The 15,381-nt window shown below is 40.5% G+C and overlaps 2 protein-coding genes across 2 annotated transcripts; one reads left to right on the top strand and one right to left on the bottom strand.

The window, feature by feature from the left end:
• Nucleotides 1–234: 234 nt before the first annotated feature.
• Nucleotides 235–3,594, top strand: LOC124015059 (heart- and neural crest derivatives-expressed protein 1-like). The gene is made up of 2 exons (XM_046329966.1): nt 235–1,080; nt 1,691–3,594. Exons 1-2 carry the CDS (start codon nt 607–609, stop codon nt 1,784–1,786), a joined length of 570 nt encoding a protein of 189 aa, XP_046185922.1. The 5' UTR covers nt 235–606; the 3' UTR covers nt 1,787–3,594.
• A 2,261-nt stretch (nt 3,595–5,855) lies between these two features.
• On the bottom strand, nt 5,856–15,350 carry sap30l (sap30-like). Its single transcript, XM_046329952.1, has 4 exons — nt 14,626–15,350; nt 10,707–10,829; nt 10,249–10,347; nt 5,856–7,573 (listed from the first exon to the last, which is right to left on the bottom strand). The coding sequence occupies exons 1-4, from the start codon at nt 14,809–14,811 to the stop codon at nt 7,445–7,447; spliced, it is 537 nt and encodes a 178-aa protein (XP_046185908.1). The 5' UTR covers nt 14,812–15,350; the 3' UTR covers nt 5,856–7,444.
• Nucleotides 15,351–15,381: the final 31 nt, after the last annotated feature.

Raw genomic sequence — 15,381 nt, 5'->3', positions numbered from 1 at the left:
ACTCTTCTTCGGATTGAAAGGGGAACAGGCCGTGCAAATTATGTATTGGTTTGCATACGTTCTCATTCCGGTTTTGGTTGTGGCACCATGGCGCATGTTATTGTTAAACCTCGCTGACTGCTCTGCTCTCCCACACTCTCCACCCCAACCTGTGGCCATCTCACCTCATTGGCTGACTGGTCGTTCTGTTGTTTTCGAAACCATATAAACCTGAGGTCCCGCGCATTCAGCAGGGTCAAATTTCTTGCGTAAATGAGAGCAATCCCACGAAAAAGGAGTGCTCTCCAGATTGTCAAAACCTGTCTGGGTTATACTACTCCACTTTACACGTAATTGTTCTAGCCTATCAGAATGACAACGACGGGTTATCAACAAATTTGACACTTTTTTTTTTTTAGGAGAAACGTTTCTAAACGTTTGTTGCTTGTCTTATGTGTTCGTATTTGTTATATTGAAGGTCTTCCTATGTCGATTTGGAGCACCATTCGCTAATGTCACTTTCCCCTGATCACTAGAGCATTGGTCAGTGACGAGTGTTACCAACATCAAGACTCCAAAAGACCTGCTGGGACCTGAGGAGATTTTGTTTTTGATCTATTTTTCAAAATGAACCTTATTGGGAGCTACCAGCATCATCATCTGATGCACGAGACCTTTCCATTCGTCCAGAGGTGTCATCAAGATAACCCGTACTTCCAAAGCTGGGTGGTGAACCACGGCGATGTCCCTCCTGATTTCCAGATCCAGTCTCCGTACTCCACGGAGTTTGGGGCTCAGGGTCCGGCTCACGACAGCCAGCTGGACGCTCCCTCAGCGCGCACTGGAAAGAGGAGAGCCTCGGGGCCGAAGAAGGAGCGGAGGAGGACGGAGAGCATCAACACTGCGTTCGCCGAACTGAGAGAATGTATACCAAACGTACCGGCAGACACGAAACTGTCCAAAATTAAAACATTACGACTAGCAACAAGTTATATTGCCTACCTAATGGACGTGCTGGCTAAAGACACTGGAGAGACTGAGGGATTCAATGCCGAAATCAAGAAATATGATAACAGAGATTTGAAACGGAAACGGGAAACGGTAGGCTATGTGTTATAAATTGTATATTATTCTAACTTTGTAGGCCTAAAAAGTATTTGTTGGAATTTACATTCTGCCATTTACCCTAAATGATTTGCATCGTTATTGCGTGTATTTAATGCGTAAGTAAGGAATATGCACCGTCGTGATTTTGGTTTTAACTGTTGAAACAAAGTTGAGGCCATAATATTGTAATTAATGTATAGGTCTATTCAATTAATGCTAAAATCATTTGCTTAACCACATTTGTTGACAAGCAAAAATATTTCACAGTTTAGAACAATTCAACTTATTTTAGAATCGCATATCAGAGTTACATTTTTTTTTTCTCAATTGAACAAGCCTGAGAAGGCCTTTAAAGATTCACAGTAGAGCATTGTGATCCTGCTAGCCTGGTTGTTACATGGTACATGTCGGCTAATAGGTGTTTATTTCATTCAGACCATGTCCATATATATTTAGTTAAAAGTCAGTCAGCAATACAACATTTACATTTACATTTAAGTCATTTAGCAGACGCTCTTATCCAGAGCGACTTACAAATTGGATACAACTGCATAATGCTATGCTATATCAATATTCTGATCCCCTTTTGTATTTTCTTTCACAGAACGAGGACCTGCAAGAGTCATTAGGAAACGAGAGAAAGTTCAAAGGGCGGACAGGGTGGCCTCAGCAAGTCTGGGCTTTGGAATTGAACCAGTGACTGTTCTGACGTCACTGAGCAGAGCAAGCAGCAGAAACTCACGCAGACTCCGTATTCAAGCACTTCGCTGCAAGGAATACAACCACTTATATACACATCTATAGGCCTTCTACGTGCAATGTTCAAATTCAAACACGGTAGACTTGGTGAAATGCAATATTATGCAAATGATTCAAAAAACTGCCTGGACACCTTTTCTTTTGTCATTTGTATTCTTTGATAGAATATAAATGAAAGTTAGGCTATATAGCTTAGAATAAATATGTTTGGTTGTGGATAGGCCACGATACTGAACGGAGAGACTGTCACGGTGGTATATGTGTGGTGTTTCTTTATTCTTTAACGCGGCAATCAATGTTCAGCACTGTTTTTTTATGCTATGCATTGTCTTGTTATAATAGTGTCGACTTGTCGTGTTGTCTTGTTAATATTTTTTGGGAATCTACCTCAAATTAATGTAATTGTCCCTTTGAAATATAAAACAATTACGTTTAGAAAGTGCAGGACAAATATCTGTAAAAAAAAAAAAACGGAACGTAATTCCAAAGGACACAGGTGGTTAATTATTAGACTGTATATTTGAATCTGACGAAATTGTTGTCTTTGTGTGAATTGGATGTAAAATTATATTAATAGATGACTTAATAAATGAATTACATAATTAATCACAAAATCGTTGTAAAACGGCAATGAAATCATTCAGTGCTTCAAAATAACGATTAGGTATAGGTCTTGATATGCATATCCCTAGGCTACCAATTTGTAAGTCGCTCTGGATAAGAGCGTCTGCTAAATGACTTAAATGTAAATGTAAATGTACTATTTATTAATTTCCTTTATTTGAGGATACAGTTTCTAAGAGTACATTTTTTAAATGTATTGATACCAATCACGAGACACATCCGGGTAATGGTACAGTTTGGTAAAACATTTTAGGTTACAAATGGAACAATTTAATCATAGCATGTGTGAAAAAAAAGAAAAGGTTGTGGAAGACTATAAGAAGCACATTCCCTCTCTCCCACTATCCCACTATCCCACATTCCCTCTCTCCCACTATCCCACTATCCCACATTCCCTCTCTCCCACTATCCCACATTCCCTCTCTCCCACTATCCCACTATCCCACATTCCCTCTCTCCCACTATCCCACTATCCCACATTCCCTCTCTCCCACTATCCCAGGTCCCCATACAGCTGGGCCCTCGAGGATACATCTTCTTATTTTGTTTCTTCAATCTGTTGTTTTATGGTAATGTGCTAGATAACATAAGGGTTTGGGATGCAGTGGTTTAAAATATGAAAACACCTGCTTCAGGGTGCTGGGTCCGAAGTACAATAAATAATCACTGGCATATATCTCTGGTCATAATTAATATAGGCGAGGGAAGTCATATGCCAGTCGTGATGGCAGTTATAGGCAATTTTCTTGGGTATGAGCTAAAACATTTGATTTGCTCTATACGATATTTACCATATTCAGAAATTCATTATAGATCAATATAGGTCTATAGTAATTCAGTTAAAAATGTAGACGAAAAACTCATATTTGGTTACGTTCAATTGACGGTGATTACGTTCCATTTTGTCATGGGACAGACGCACGCTGTTTCGCCCGGAACCAATAAAACCGTCTTTCGATTGACTTATCAGCCCACAAGATAAACTCGTACCATCAATCAATCAATTTCAAAGCATAGCCTATACCAGGGTTTCCCTAAATTAGATCCCGGGGCCACGTTTTTGTTGTTGCCCTAGCAGCTGATTCGAGCATGACCGAGTCTGTGAAACCCTGGCCTATTTTAGTATAGAATAATCAAATTAAGAGATAAGATTAGGCTATTATTTCAATGATGCAAAAAAAAACATATATGCTTGAACAAAGATTTGCTTATAGATCCATCAGCAACTAGTGCTTCATATTAGGTTTGGACGTCTATATGTGCCTATGCATATACAGTGTTTTCAGAAAGTATTCGTATGCCTCGACTTATTCCACATTTTGTTGTGTTACAACCTGAATTCAAAATTAAAATAAAACATTCTCATCCATCTACACACCCATATCCCATAATGGTAAAGTGAAAGTAGTAGCACCTTGGGCAGCGATTACAGCGGAGTCTTTCTGGGTAAATATCTAAGATCTTTCCACACCTGGATTGTACAACATTTGCCCATTATTCTTTCCTAAATTCTTCAAGCTCTGTCTGTCAAATTGGTTGTTGATCATTGCTAGACAACCATTTTCAGGTCTTGTCATAGATTTAACTCGGCCACAATGTCTCCTTGGTAAGCAATGCCAGTGTAGATTTGGCCTGGTGTTTTAGGTTATTATCCTGCTGAAAGGTGAATTAATCTCCCAGTGTCTGTTAGAAAGCAGACTGAACCAGGTTTCCCTTTAGGATTTTGCCTGTGCTTAGCTCCATTAGGTTAATATTTTCTATCCTGAAAAACTCCCCAGTCATTAACGATTACAAGTATACACATAACATGATGCAGCCACCACTGCTGCAGCCACCAAACTATGCTTGAAAATATGAGGAATCTTACTCGGTAATGTGTTGCATTGGATTTGCCCCAAACATAACACTTTGTATTCAGGACAAAAACGTAATTGCTTTGCCACATTTTTTGCAGTATTACTTTAGTGCCTTGTTGCAAACAGGATGAACGTTTTGGAATATGTTTTATTCTGTACAGGATTCCTTTTCACTCTATCAAATAGGTTAATATTGTGGAGTAACTACAATGTTGTTGATCCATCCTCAGGGATATTCAGTGTCTGATTTGTTTGTATTTTTACCAATCTACCAATAGGTGCCCGTCTTTGCAAGGTATTGGAAATCCATGCTGGTCTTTGTGGTTGGAATTCACTGCTCGACTGAGAGGTCTTACAGAAAATGGTATGGTGTGGGGTAAAGAGATGAGGTAGCCATTGAAAAATCATATTGAACACTGCTATTGCGCACAGAGTGAGCCCATGCAACTTATATGTCTTGTTAAGCTTAAGCAAATCTTTACTCCTGGGCTTATATAGGCTTGACATAAGCAAAGTGGTTGAATACTTATTACTCAAGACAATTCAGCTTTTCATTTATGGGATATTGTGTAGGCAAGCGACAAAAAAAAAATCAATTTAGGTAGTTCGAATATGGTTCATTGCTCTCACGTTGAGACTTTCTACATTGTGCCTGTGTTAGTACAGCAACTACGTTTACTTTTGAAATAATATATATATATAGTAACAATTATGCATTTTCCACCCTAATGAACACAACTTCAGTTAATTGCTTAAAATGAGTCTTAAAAGCGGAAAGCATGAAAATGACCAAAAATCTGAACTGTTGAAATATTTAGTTCCCACCAGACACAACTTTACATAAAAATCTTACAATCAAGGATGAATTAAAAGTACTGTTCTTACTTTTTTTTTGTGAGAAAAAAAAAACAAGACAAAATAGCTATCCGGGATCCTTGGGACGTTCCTACGGTTATAGGTTCTGGCACGTCCCCTACCGTAAACCTTAAACGCAAGCCATAACCTTTTTATGGCTAGGGGTTAAGGTTTACGGTAGGGACGTCCCAGGGAACCCCGGATAGCACTAGCCATAGGTTATACAGGCTATATATGTCCCGTCTAACCTACATTTTTATTGAGGGGGGGGGGCACACGTGTCATTCTCTTATTGCATAGCCCACGAAATGTCACATGTAGGAAACACGTCAGGTTTCAGCCCTGCTACCTTTATGTAGGAGTAGGTCTAGCGTTGTTTCTGCCGTTCAACCACTGGCGCCCAACAGAATGCTACTGACACCTACCGGTAGATCGAGTAACTACAGTGAGAAGGTGGAGGAAAATGCATGCGGTAGAGGCATGCGGTAGAGGCATGCAGTAGAGGTGCACTGTAAATCTGCAACACTAGTGATAGGGCTGCATGACAACTCCGCTGTCTTGTGGTTGAAAAAGCATGGAAGGAGAGCAGTTTGTCCCTTACTAATTCTATCCAGCTACTAAAATCACAAAAGGAGAGAGACTACCCCACAGCAAATAAAAATAGACAAGTCATTATCTATGTACAATACGTTTATTAAAAGCAATACGCAGCCATATTTAAATACACGTATTATCTATTACAACAGTTAGGTTAACGCAGCACAGCCATTACAGTATTAACGCAGCACAGCCAATTTGTTCAAGAGGGGAAATCTATATGGTGCTAACAAGGCTACAAGCGAAAAAAAAAAGCCATCGATACTTCAGCAATGACACACCTGACATGGCTAACTGATGGTGTAACATGGAACGCAGCAGACATGACTTATTTCTCGGGACTTATAAATAAGGACAGGGAAAATTGGAAACAAATCAATACTAAAAAGACATACCATCATCTGTGGAGAGACCACTGACTCAAACAAACCAGTGAACGTACAGCGGTGTTGAAGTGAAGAAACTCATTAATTAGCGGCAGAGGAAGCAAACAAAAAAACAAACTCCCATCTTCCTCTAGTGACTATAGTTGGTACTGTGATCCATTAGACAACACATTATTTCAACACGGTGCCAGGAAAGGAAATTGACTTGACAAGTCCAGGGCGACATGATTCCTCAGAAATACATTCCAATAGAATAGAACTAACATATTGTAAACACTAAAGCAAAAGTACAGGCAGTGCTCATTGTGCACTGTGAAAGCAATTTAGGTGGTTCAAACACAGTTCACTGCTCTCCAAAGTTGAGACTTTCTATATTGTGCCGGTGTTAGTAGAGCAACAACGTTTGCTTTGGAAATAATATATTGTGGTAATAAGGCATTTCCCACTAATGAACACAGCTTCAATTAATTGCTTAAAATTAGTCTCAAATGCTGAAAGCATGATAAATGACAAAAATCTAAAACAACTGTTGAAATATTTAGTTCCCACCAGACACAACTTTACATAAAAATCTTACAATCAATGATGAACTAAAGTCCTGTTCTTATATTTATCACAAAAAAGGTAGTGGGTAAAGAAAAACAAACAAAAATGTAAAAGAAATTAAAATATCAACACCAATATTTGAAAATAACTTGTTTTTAACTGAAACACCACTTCAGTCTGTGTGTGTTTCAGTGTAGAAGATAGAGAGGGAAAAGTCTGAGTGTGAGAAACAAAACATTTGAAAAGGGTCTGCCAAAATGCTACATCATTCAACTTCCTCAGTCTTCACATGCATGTCACACCACCGGATAACAGAATGAGTACTAGCTGGACAACAGGAAAATGTACAATGCTTATTAAAACCTTTTTAAATGATCTTTTCATTCACAAAATGCACCCTGTCCAGTTTATTGATATCTTAAGTTTGCACACTCTGGTTTGGCACAAACCATTTTTCTTCTTCAAAAGTTGTTAACAGTCAACGCAAAAACAAAACAAAAAACCCCCAAAACAAACATCTTTAAGGCAGTTATCATACATTGCATTCTACCTTTTTGCTGATTTCTTCATAATCTGTGCATTTTGTACATATCAGCATATTCACATTACAGCATTACATTACCCTGCGGAGTCTCAACAACTGTCTTAAGATCAGTTTTGGCTGCCTGTCGGAAAACACCTTGTTATCAAACACACGTGTCCAAGTCTTGGTATGGGAAGTTACATCGGTGGCCTTTACTCCAGCTGTTTGCTCCCGTCCGACTTCTGGTCCAGTCGGCTTTTGGTGCTCTTCACCATATAAATAAAATAGGTCAGAGTCTCCTTCTCGTTCACCGGGATATTCCGGAAGTGACGACTGACAGTCTGAAAACAAACAACATTGGAGGACAAAACCACTTAGTTATCATAGAGGAGAACAACGTTCTAGATTTAAAAACCACTAAAGTTATCATAGAGAAGAACAACGTTCTAGATTTAAAAACCACTAAAGTTATCATAGAGGAGAACAACGTTCTAGATTTAAAAATCACTAAAGTTATCACAGAGGAGAACAACGTTCTAGATTTAAAAATCACTAAAGTTATCATAGAGGAGAACAACGTTCTAGATTTTAAAATCACTAAAGTTATCATAGAGGAGAACAACGTTCTAGATTTAAAAATCACTAAAGTTATCAGAGGAGAACAACGTTCTAGATTTAAAAATCACTAAAGTTATCAGAGGAGAACAACGTTCTAGATTTAAAAATCACTAAAGTTATCATAGAGGAGAACAACGTTCTAGATTTAAAAATCACTAAAGTTATCATAGAGGAGAACAACGTTCTAGATTTAAAAATCACTAAAGTTATCATAGAGGAGAACAACGTTCTAGATTTAAAAATCACTAAAGTTATCATAGAGGAGAACAACGTTCTAGATTTAAAAATCACTAAAGTTATCATAGAGGAGAACAACGTTCTAGATTTAAAAATCACTAAAGTTATCATAGAGGAGAAAAAGGTTCTATATTTCAGAGAGAACATCAGAGAGAAAGGTTCTATATTTCAGAGAGAACATCAGAGAGAAAGGTTCTATATTTCAGAGAGAACATCAGAGAGAAAGGTTCTATATTTCAGAGAGAACATCAGAGAGAAAGGTTCTATATTTCAGAGAGAACATCAGAGAGAAAAGTTCTATATTTCAGAGAGAACATCAGAGAGAAAGGTTCTATATTTCAGAGAGAACATCAGAGAGAAAGGTTCTATATTTCAGAGAGAACATCAGAGAGAAAGGTTCTATATTTCAGAGAGAACATCAGAGAGAAAGGTTCTATATTTCAGAGAGTACATCAGAGAGAAAGAGGTCAGTGTAATCCCTCTATTGATTGAGCATCCAGTTTATTTCTGCCCACTTTAATAAAAATACAATTACAAAATCTTGCAAAGATTAGTGGTATTGAATATAGAATATTATATTTAAAAGCAGGAGGTGAGATCACCAGTCTGGTTAACCACAAAGTGACAAAAACATTGAGTCCCCCCATACCGTCAAGGATTAGAACCCCATGTATAAAGAGATGTGTTTCTAGGAGACATTCAATCCCCTTCTAAACGCAGAGATCATTTTGAATATAAAATAACAAGTGCGAGGGGAAATAAACATCCTCTGTGTAGTTTCACCCAGCTCCATTCAGGCTGACAGGTCCACTCAATGTGGGCGGCACATGGAGAGCTGTAATTGGTTGGACCTGTTGGCGTGCACTTTATTAATGATGTGACAGGCTCATTAATGGAGGTCTGGGCCTCTCTACAGCCTGGGGAAACATTCAACTTACAGGGCAGTTTCATTTATTTCAGCCAGCTCCCGCAACGACCCCCCCCCCCACCTCCCTGCATCACCGGGTCGGGCTGGAAACATCATAGAGGAGTATTTGTAAGGACAGGAGTCGAGCCAGCTGCAAGATTACATGTCGATTTCACAAATTCTCCTAACAATCCGTCTACGTCCAATTAGTTTGTAATTGGTCTCCCACACCACATACATCATGGTAAATAATAATGGAATTTATATTATGGGCCACGGTTCCATTGGATGGGCTGGGCACACCTACTGAGGGTGAGGGTACCCCTTTTACAGGAAAATCACTAAGAATAATTATCCCAGCGAAACCCCAAGACAGAAGTTAGCCCTAACAGAGTTAAGTCCTTCTGAGACAGCTTACCGAGTTCTTTGGATGGGACACTAGCTATATATAATATATATATATATATATATATATATATATATATATTACAGTGCTACATTGTTGTACGCAAAAAAAAATGAACGCAAATGTTGAAATCTATGACATAACATTTTTAAATGCCTTCTTACTGTCCTTGTGGCAATAAATATTACACTGTAATGTCCTATGGATATATTAACACCAAGCAATCCAAGCCCAAATTAGGTTGGAATAAGCTTATTTGGACATGGAATGGGAGTGACACGAGTAGTTTCAACACCCGTGGGTTTAACTGACACTTATCCAATCAGGTGTTCCATTCTACCAGCCAGCAACTCTTTGGCCAGCACGGAGCAGCTGTTAAACTGAACTGGTTTGGCAAGTTGCAGTTTGTTTTAGCCTGCTGGGAGACTTGGTAGGTAGTAGTCCAGTATTACAAAGTACATCTAGATCGCAAAATATCAATACACCATATAAGACAATACATGAATACATTCATCAAAGTTTTTAAAAAATAATAAGAAAAAAGTGCCTGATGCTTGTCTTTAGCTGGAAAATGTTGTTAGATACCTCACTGTTGGGTACACCGTTATCCGTCTATAACATCTTACATACACAGTACTGCTGTAGGCTTACAAGTTGACCTTGATGTAACACAGGCACTTGTATTTCTTACTAAGCACTAATTTCACTAACAGTCTTTTTTTTTTATAGAAAAGTTTTATTTGACTGTGATACGTGGTTGTCTTTAGTTACCTACCTTACTTGAATGCACGGACTAAGTCTTTCTGAATCAGAGAGTGAACTCAACTCCATTTGAAATGTAGGCCTACCTCAGCCAGTTGGGCCTTGTTTAAGCCAGGTCTGGTCTGCAGCTTGTAGTGTCTCTTGTAGCGTCTCAGCGTGTTCACCTGAAGCTGGAACAGGTCCACCTAACATCACAGAAACAGACAGTGAGGAAAGACTGGTGTTTTATCCATAAAGGATTTAATATCTTTAAATCACCTTTTTACTGTTCTCTATCAATTATAAGGTGAATGCACCAATTTGTAAGTCGCTCTGGATAAGAGCGTCTGCTAAATGACTTAAATGTAAATGTAATTACATTTCACACAAAAAAACGCTTAAAGAGATTTCACGCAGTTAGGAATTTTCACCAATAGCCATCTTATGTTGTCTTTCATATCTATTCAACTTGCTGGTATTTTTCTTCAACAAGGATGTTTCCTATTGAGAAGCAATGTTGTGTTTTAGAGTAAGACGGTTAAAGGGAAGACAAGGGGTCTGTTACCTCTGGAACTTCCACGTCATGGTCCGGAGACTCCCCTCCGTCGTCGCTCGTCTTCCTCTTCCTCTTGTTACGGACACTCTGGATAAAGTTTTTGTGGAAGTCGCATATGTAGAGATGTCGAACCTAAAATAAAAACGGATATAGTCAAAAGTTTGGACACACATTCCAGGGTATTTCTTTAAATATATTTAAAAAAAAAACTATTTTCCACATTGTAGAATAATAGTGAAGACATCACAACTATGAAATATCACATATGGAATCATGTAGTAACCAAGAAATGTATTAAACAAATCAAAATATATTTTATATTTGAGATTCTTCAAAGTAGCCACCATTTGCCTTGATGACAGCTTTGCACACTCTTGGCATTCTCTCAACCAGCTTCAATTAACAGGTGTGCCTTGTAAAAAGTTCATTTGTGGAATTTCTTTCCTTCTTAATGCGTCTGAGCCAATCAGATGTGTTGTGACGAGGTAGGGGTGGTATACAGAAGATAGCCCTATTTGGTAAAAGACCAAGTCCATATTAATACAAGAACAGCTCAATTAATCAAAGAGAAACGACCGTCCTCACTTAACCAGCATGGCTTACACAGTATTATGCAGCGATACGCCATCCCATCTAGTTTACGCTTAGAAAGACTATCATTTGTTTTTCAACAGGACATTGACTCAAAACACACCTCCAGGCTGTGTAAGGGCTACTTGACCAAGAAGGAGAGAGATGGAGTGCTGCATCAGATGACCTGGCCTCCACAATCCCCCGACCTCAACCCATTTGAGATGGTTTGGGATGTGTTGGACAGCAGAGTGAAGAAAAAGCAGCCAACAAGTGCTCAGCATATGTGGGAACTCCTTCAAGACTGTAGGAAAAGCATTCCAAGTGACTACCTCATGAAGCTGGTTGAGAGAATGTAAAGCTGTCATCAAGGCAAAAGGGTGGCTACTTTGAAGAATCTCAAATATATTTACATATTTTTTGTTTAACACTTTTTTGGTTACTACATGATTCCATGTGTTATTTCACAGTTTTGATGTAGAAAATAGTAAAAAGAAAGAAAAACCTTTGAATGAGTACATGCATGCGTCCAAACTTTGACTGGTACTGTATAATTATGATGATGCACAAGTGGAAAAACAATCAACATTTCACCAGATAATTCTCCTTTTGTGTGTGACAGATGTGACACTATTTCAACGTATTTATTTAATCTTTATTTAACTAGGCTGTTAAGAACACATTCTTATTTACAATGACGGCCTACCGGGGAACAGTGGGTTAACTGCTTTGTTCAGGGGGCAGAACGACAGATTCAGCTTCAGGGATTTGTTATAGCCCAAAGCTCTAACCACTAGACTACCTGCCGCCCCTACACTCTAACCACTAGACTACCTACCGCCCCTACACTCTAACCACTAGGCTACCTACCTCCCCTACACTCTAACCACTAGACTACCTGCCCCCCCTACACTCTAACCACTAGACTACCTGCCATCCCTACACTCTAACCACTAGACTACCTGCCCCCCCTACACTCTAACCACTAGACTACCTGCCATCCCTACACTCTAACCACTAGACTACCTGCCATCCCTACACTCTAACCACTAGACTACCTGCCCCCCCCTACACTCTAACCACTAGACTACCTGCCATCCCTACACTCTAACCACTAGACTACCTGCCATCCCTACACTCTAACCACTAGACTACCTGCCATCCCTACACTCTAACCACTAGGCTACCTGCCATCCCTACACTCTAACCACTAGGCTACCTGCCATCCCTACACTCTAACCACTAGGCTACCTGCCCCCTACACTTTAACCACTAGGCTACCTGCCCCCTACACTCTAACCACTAGGCTACCTGCCCCCTACACTCTAACCACTAGGCTACCTGCCCCCTACACTCTAACCACTAGGCTACCTGCCGCCCCTACACTCTAACCACTAGGCTACCTGCCCCCCCTACACTCTAACCACTAGGCTACCTGCCGCCTCAATGTGCTATTCAACTAGGCCAGTTTAACTCCTCATAACGTAGGTTTCCACATAATTTTGTATTTAGCTCGTGTTCTTGACAAAAGATAATTTGGGAAAGCAAAGGGAATAATTATTTCTATTTGAGTTAGCCTAACCGAGTGTGGTAGCTCTGGTAATATTGTGTTGGGAGTGCCACACGAAGAGGAAGCCAAAATTATGGCCTTATGTAGCCTAGTGGTTAGAGTGTAGGGGCGGTAGGTAGCCTAGTGGTTAGAGTGTAGGGGCGGCAGGTAGCCTAGTGGTTAGAGTGTAGGGGCGGTAGGTAGACTAGTGGTTAGAGTGTAGGGGCGGCAGGTAGCCTAGTGGTTAGAGTGTAGGGGCGGTAGGTAGACTAGTGGTTAAAGTGTCGGGGCGGTAGGTAGCCTAGTGGTTAGAGTGCAGGGGCGGCAGGTAGACTAGTGGTTAGAGTGTAGGGGCGGTAGGTAGACTAGTGGTTAGAGTGTAGGGGGGCAGGTAGCCTAGTGGTTAGAGTGTAGGGGGGGGGGCAGGTAGCCTAGTGGTTAGAGTGTAGGGGCGGCAGGTAGCGTAGTGGTTAGAGTGTAGGGGCGGCAGGTAGCGTAGTGGTTAGAGTGTAGGGGCGGCAGGTAGCGTAGTGGTTAGAGTGTAGGGGCGGCAGGTAGCGTAGTGGTTAGAGTGTAGGGGCGGCAGGTAGCCTAGTGGTTAGAGTGTAGGGGCGGTAGGTAGCCTAGTGGTTAGAGTGTAGGGGCGGCAGGTAGACTAGTGGTTAGAGTGTAGGGGCGGTAGGTAGCCTAGTGGTTAGAGTGTAGGGATGGTAGGTAGCCTAGTGGTTAGAGTGTAGGGGCGGTAGGTAGCCTAGTGGTTAGAGTGTAGGGATGGTAGGTAGCCTAGTGGTTAGAGTGTAGGGGCGGTAGGTAGCCTAGTGTTTAGAGTGTAGGGGCGGTAGGTAGCCTAGTGGTTAGAGTGTAGGGATGGTAGGTAGCCTAGTGGTTAGAGTGTTAGGCCAGTAACAGAAAGGTTGCTAGATCAAATCCCCAAGCTGACAAGGTAAAAATCTATTGTTCTGCCCCTGAACAAGGCCGTCATTGTAAATAACAAATTGTTCTTAACTGACTTGCCTAGTTAAATAAAAAATAAATTAGCAGGTTTTCCTATACTCAACCATTGTGCATAAAATCATCTAAGAGAAATGGCCATGGATCACCACTTGGGGACCTTTCATCTTATATTAGTAGTTAGGGAGCAAGAATCCACACCCCCGACCAGAACACAGCAACTGTGTAATTTTCCAGATAGCAACGTGTAGTTTTCCAGATTGCAAAGCCGCAATTTTACATTTCAAGTTCAATTGGGACGGTGGTTGCGAAACGCCTTATAGCATTGAGTGCTGGAAGACAAGAGTTCGATCTGCCTGTGGCGGATACATTGTATACATTTCACAGCTGGATTATACAGACAACTATACACTAGGGAGTTTATTTTCTTCTCCTTCTTCATCACACTTGCTTGTAGCCAAATAGAACTGCCTCGTAACTTTTGTGTCCCCCCCCAGGACAACCTATAGCTTCCTTAGTAACAGCCATTTTAGGGAGTGGAGGCGTGGAAAAGACTGTCTACGCAGGGTGAAACTGCCAGCCAAGGCTCGGATTGGAGGTGGGGGGAGAAACCCTTTCTTGTTTGCTGTCCCACTGGCTGCTACTCCAAATGAAACCATAAGCAGTCAGAGAGAAGTCCACCATTTTCCGTGATACATAATTATGGCGCAGAACAAACCTTATAATAAACGAGTCAGGTTGAATTTGACAAGCTTGCTCGATGAGCGAGTTGGTAGAAGGGGATGTAATATGGGGACGAACTACATAGTCTCAAATGGTTGAGACAACTAACGTTATAGTCAGCAATAAAACACTTACGCTTTTGTCGATGTCCAGTTTTAGTTTTTTCTGCGATATGCTTTTTTGGATCCGTTTGCTGAAGGAGGCGTTTCCAGCCGATCGTCCGCAGCGCTCACCGTCCTCAATCAAACAACAAGTCTGACCGTAAAACGGCGGCGCTGGGGGGCCGTCGTGGCTGTCTTCTTCAGTGCTGAACCCGTTCATGATTGTTGGGTTTGGGGATGTTTTTGTTGTTGTAAAAAAAAAAAAACCCACTGAGAACGTTACTTTCTCCTCCCAAAATGTCCCCCCCCCCTAAAAAAAAAAAAAAAAATACAGACAAGCGTGAATTAGAAAGCTGATTTTCTCAAATTAAACAAAATGAGATTCCTGATCAAACTAGAAACTGTATATAGATAAAAAAATATAAATAATCCATACCACAATACAGGCTAGAATGCCAAGACAGGACCACAAGGTGGCTTGCTATCAAAGCTATCTGTGCTAGCGAACAAATTCCTGAGCCGACAAAAACGGTGATGTCGATTTTGTACAACGTGCAACCTTTACTTTTCGGTCATTCGCACATGCGGCTCCAACCGGTTAACACATATCAAACTAAATCGGAGCACAAAAGTCGTTTTTAACTGATTAAACAACTTTGAAGTAATCACATATTTCAGACTTCACCTTAATAATATAGTCGCGGTATTCTTTCAGAAGAGCCTTGTACAATGAACATGCCTTGTTCCTGCAGCGGAAGTTCTTCCTGGATCACCATTGGCTATTTTCTAA

The sequence above is a fragment of the Oncorhynchus gorbuscha genome, linkage group LG02, assembly GCF_021184085.1.
Source record: "Oncorhynchus gorbuscha isolate QuinsamMale2020 ecotype Even-year linkage group LG02, OgorEven_v1.0, whole genome shotgun sequence".
Taxonomy (NCBI): Eukaryota; Metazoa; Chordata; class Actinopteri; order Salmoniformes; family Salmonidae; genus Oncorhynchus; species Oncorhynchus gorbuscha.
The sequence above is the reverse complement of the archived record's forward strand: the minus strand, read 5'-3'. Positions and strand labels throughout refer to the sequence as shown.

What these genes read in the sequence shown, in the direction of transcription:
- LOC124015059 (XM_046329966.1), top strand. Translation starts at nt 607, where the DNA reads ATGAACCTTATTGGGAGCTACCAGCATCATCATCTGATGCACGAGACC. An exon ending in TGAAACGGAAACGGGAAACG is followed by an intron (nt 1,081 to 1,690) that starts GTAGGCTATGTG and finishes TTTCTTTCACAG; the next exon opens with AACGAGGACCTGCAAGAGTC.
- sap30l (XM_046329952.1), bottom strand. Translation starts at nt 14,811, where the DNA reads ATGAACGGGTTCAGCACTGAAGAAGACAGCCACGACGGCCCCCCAGCG. An exon ending in AACTGGACATCGACAAAAGC is followed by an intron (nt 10,830 to 14,625) that starts GTAAGTGTTTTA and finishes TTTTTATTTTAG; the next exon opens with GTTCGACATCTCTACATATG. An exon ending in ACAAGGCCCAACTGGCTGAG is followed by an intron (nt 7,574 to 10,248) that starts GTAGGCCTACAT and finishes GTTTGTTTTCAG; the next exon opens with ACTGTCAGTCGTCACTTCCG.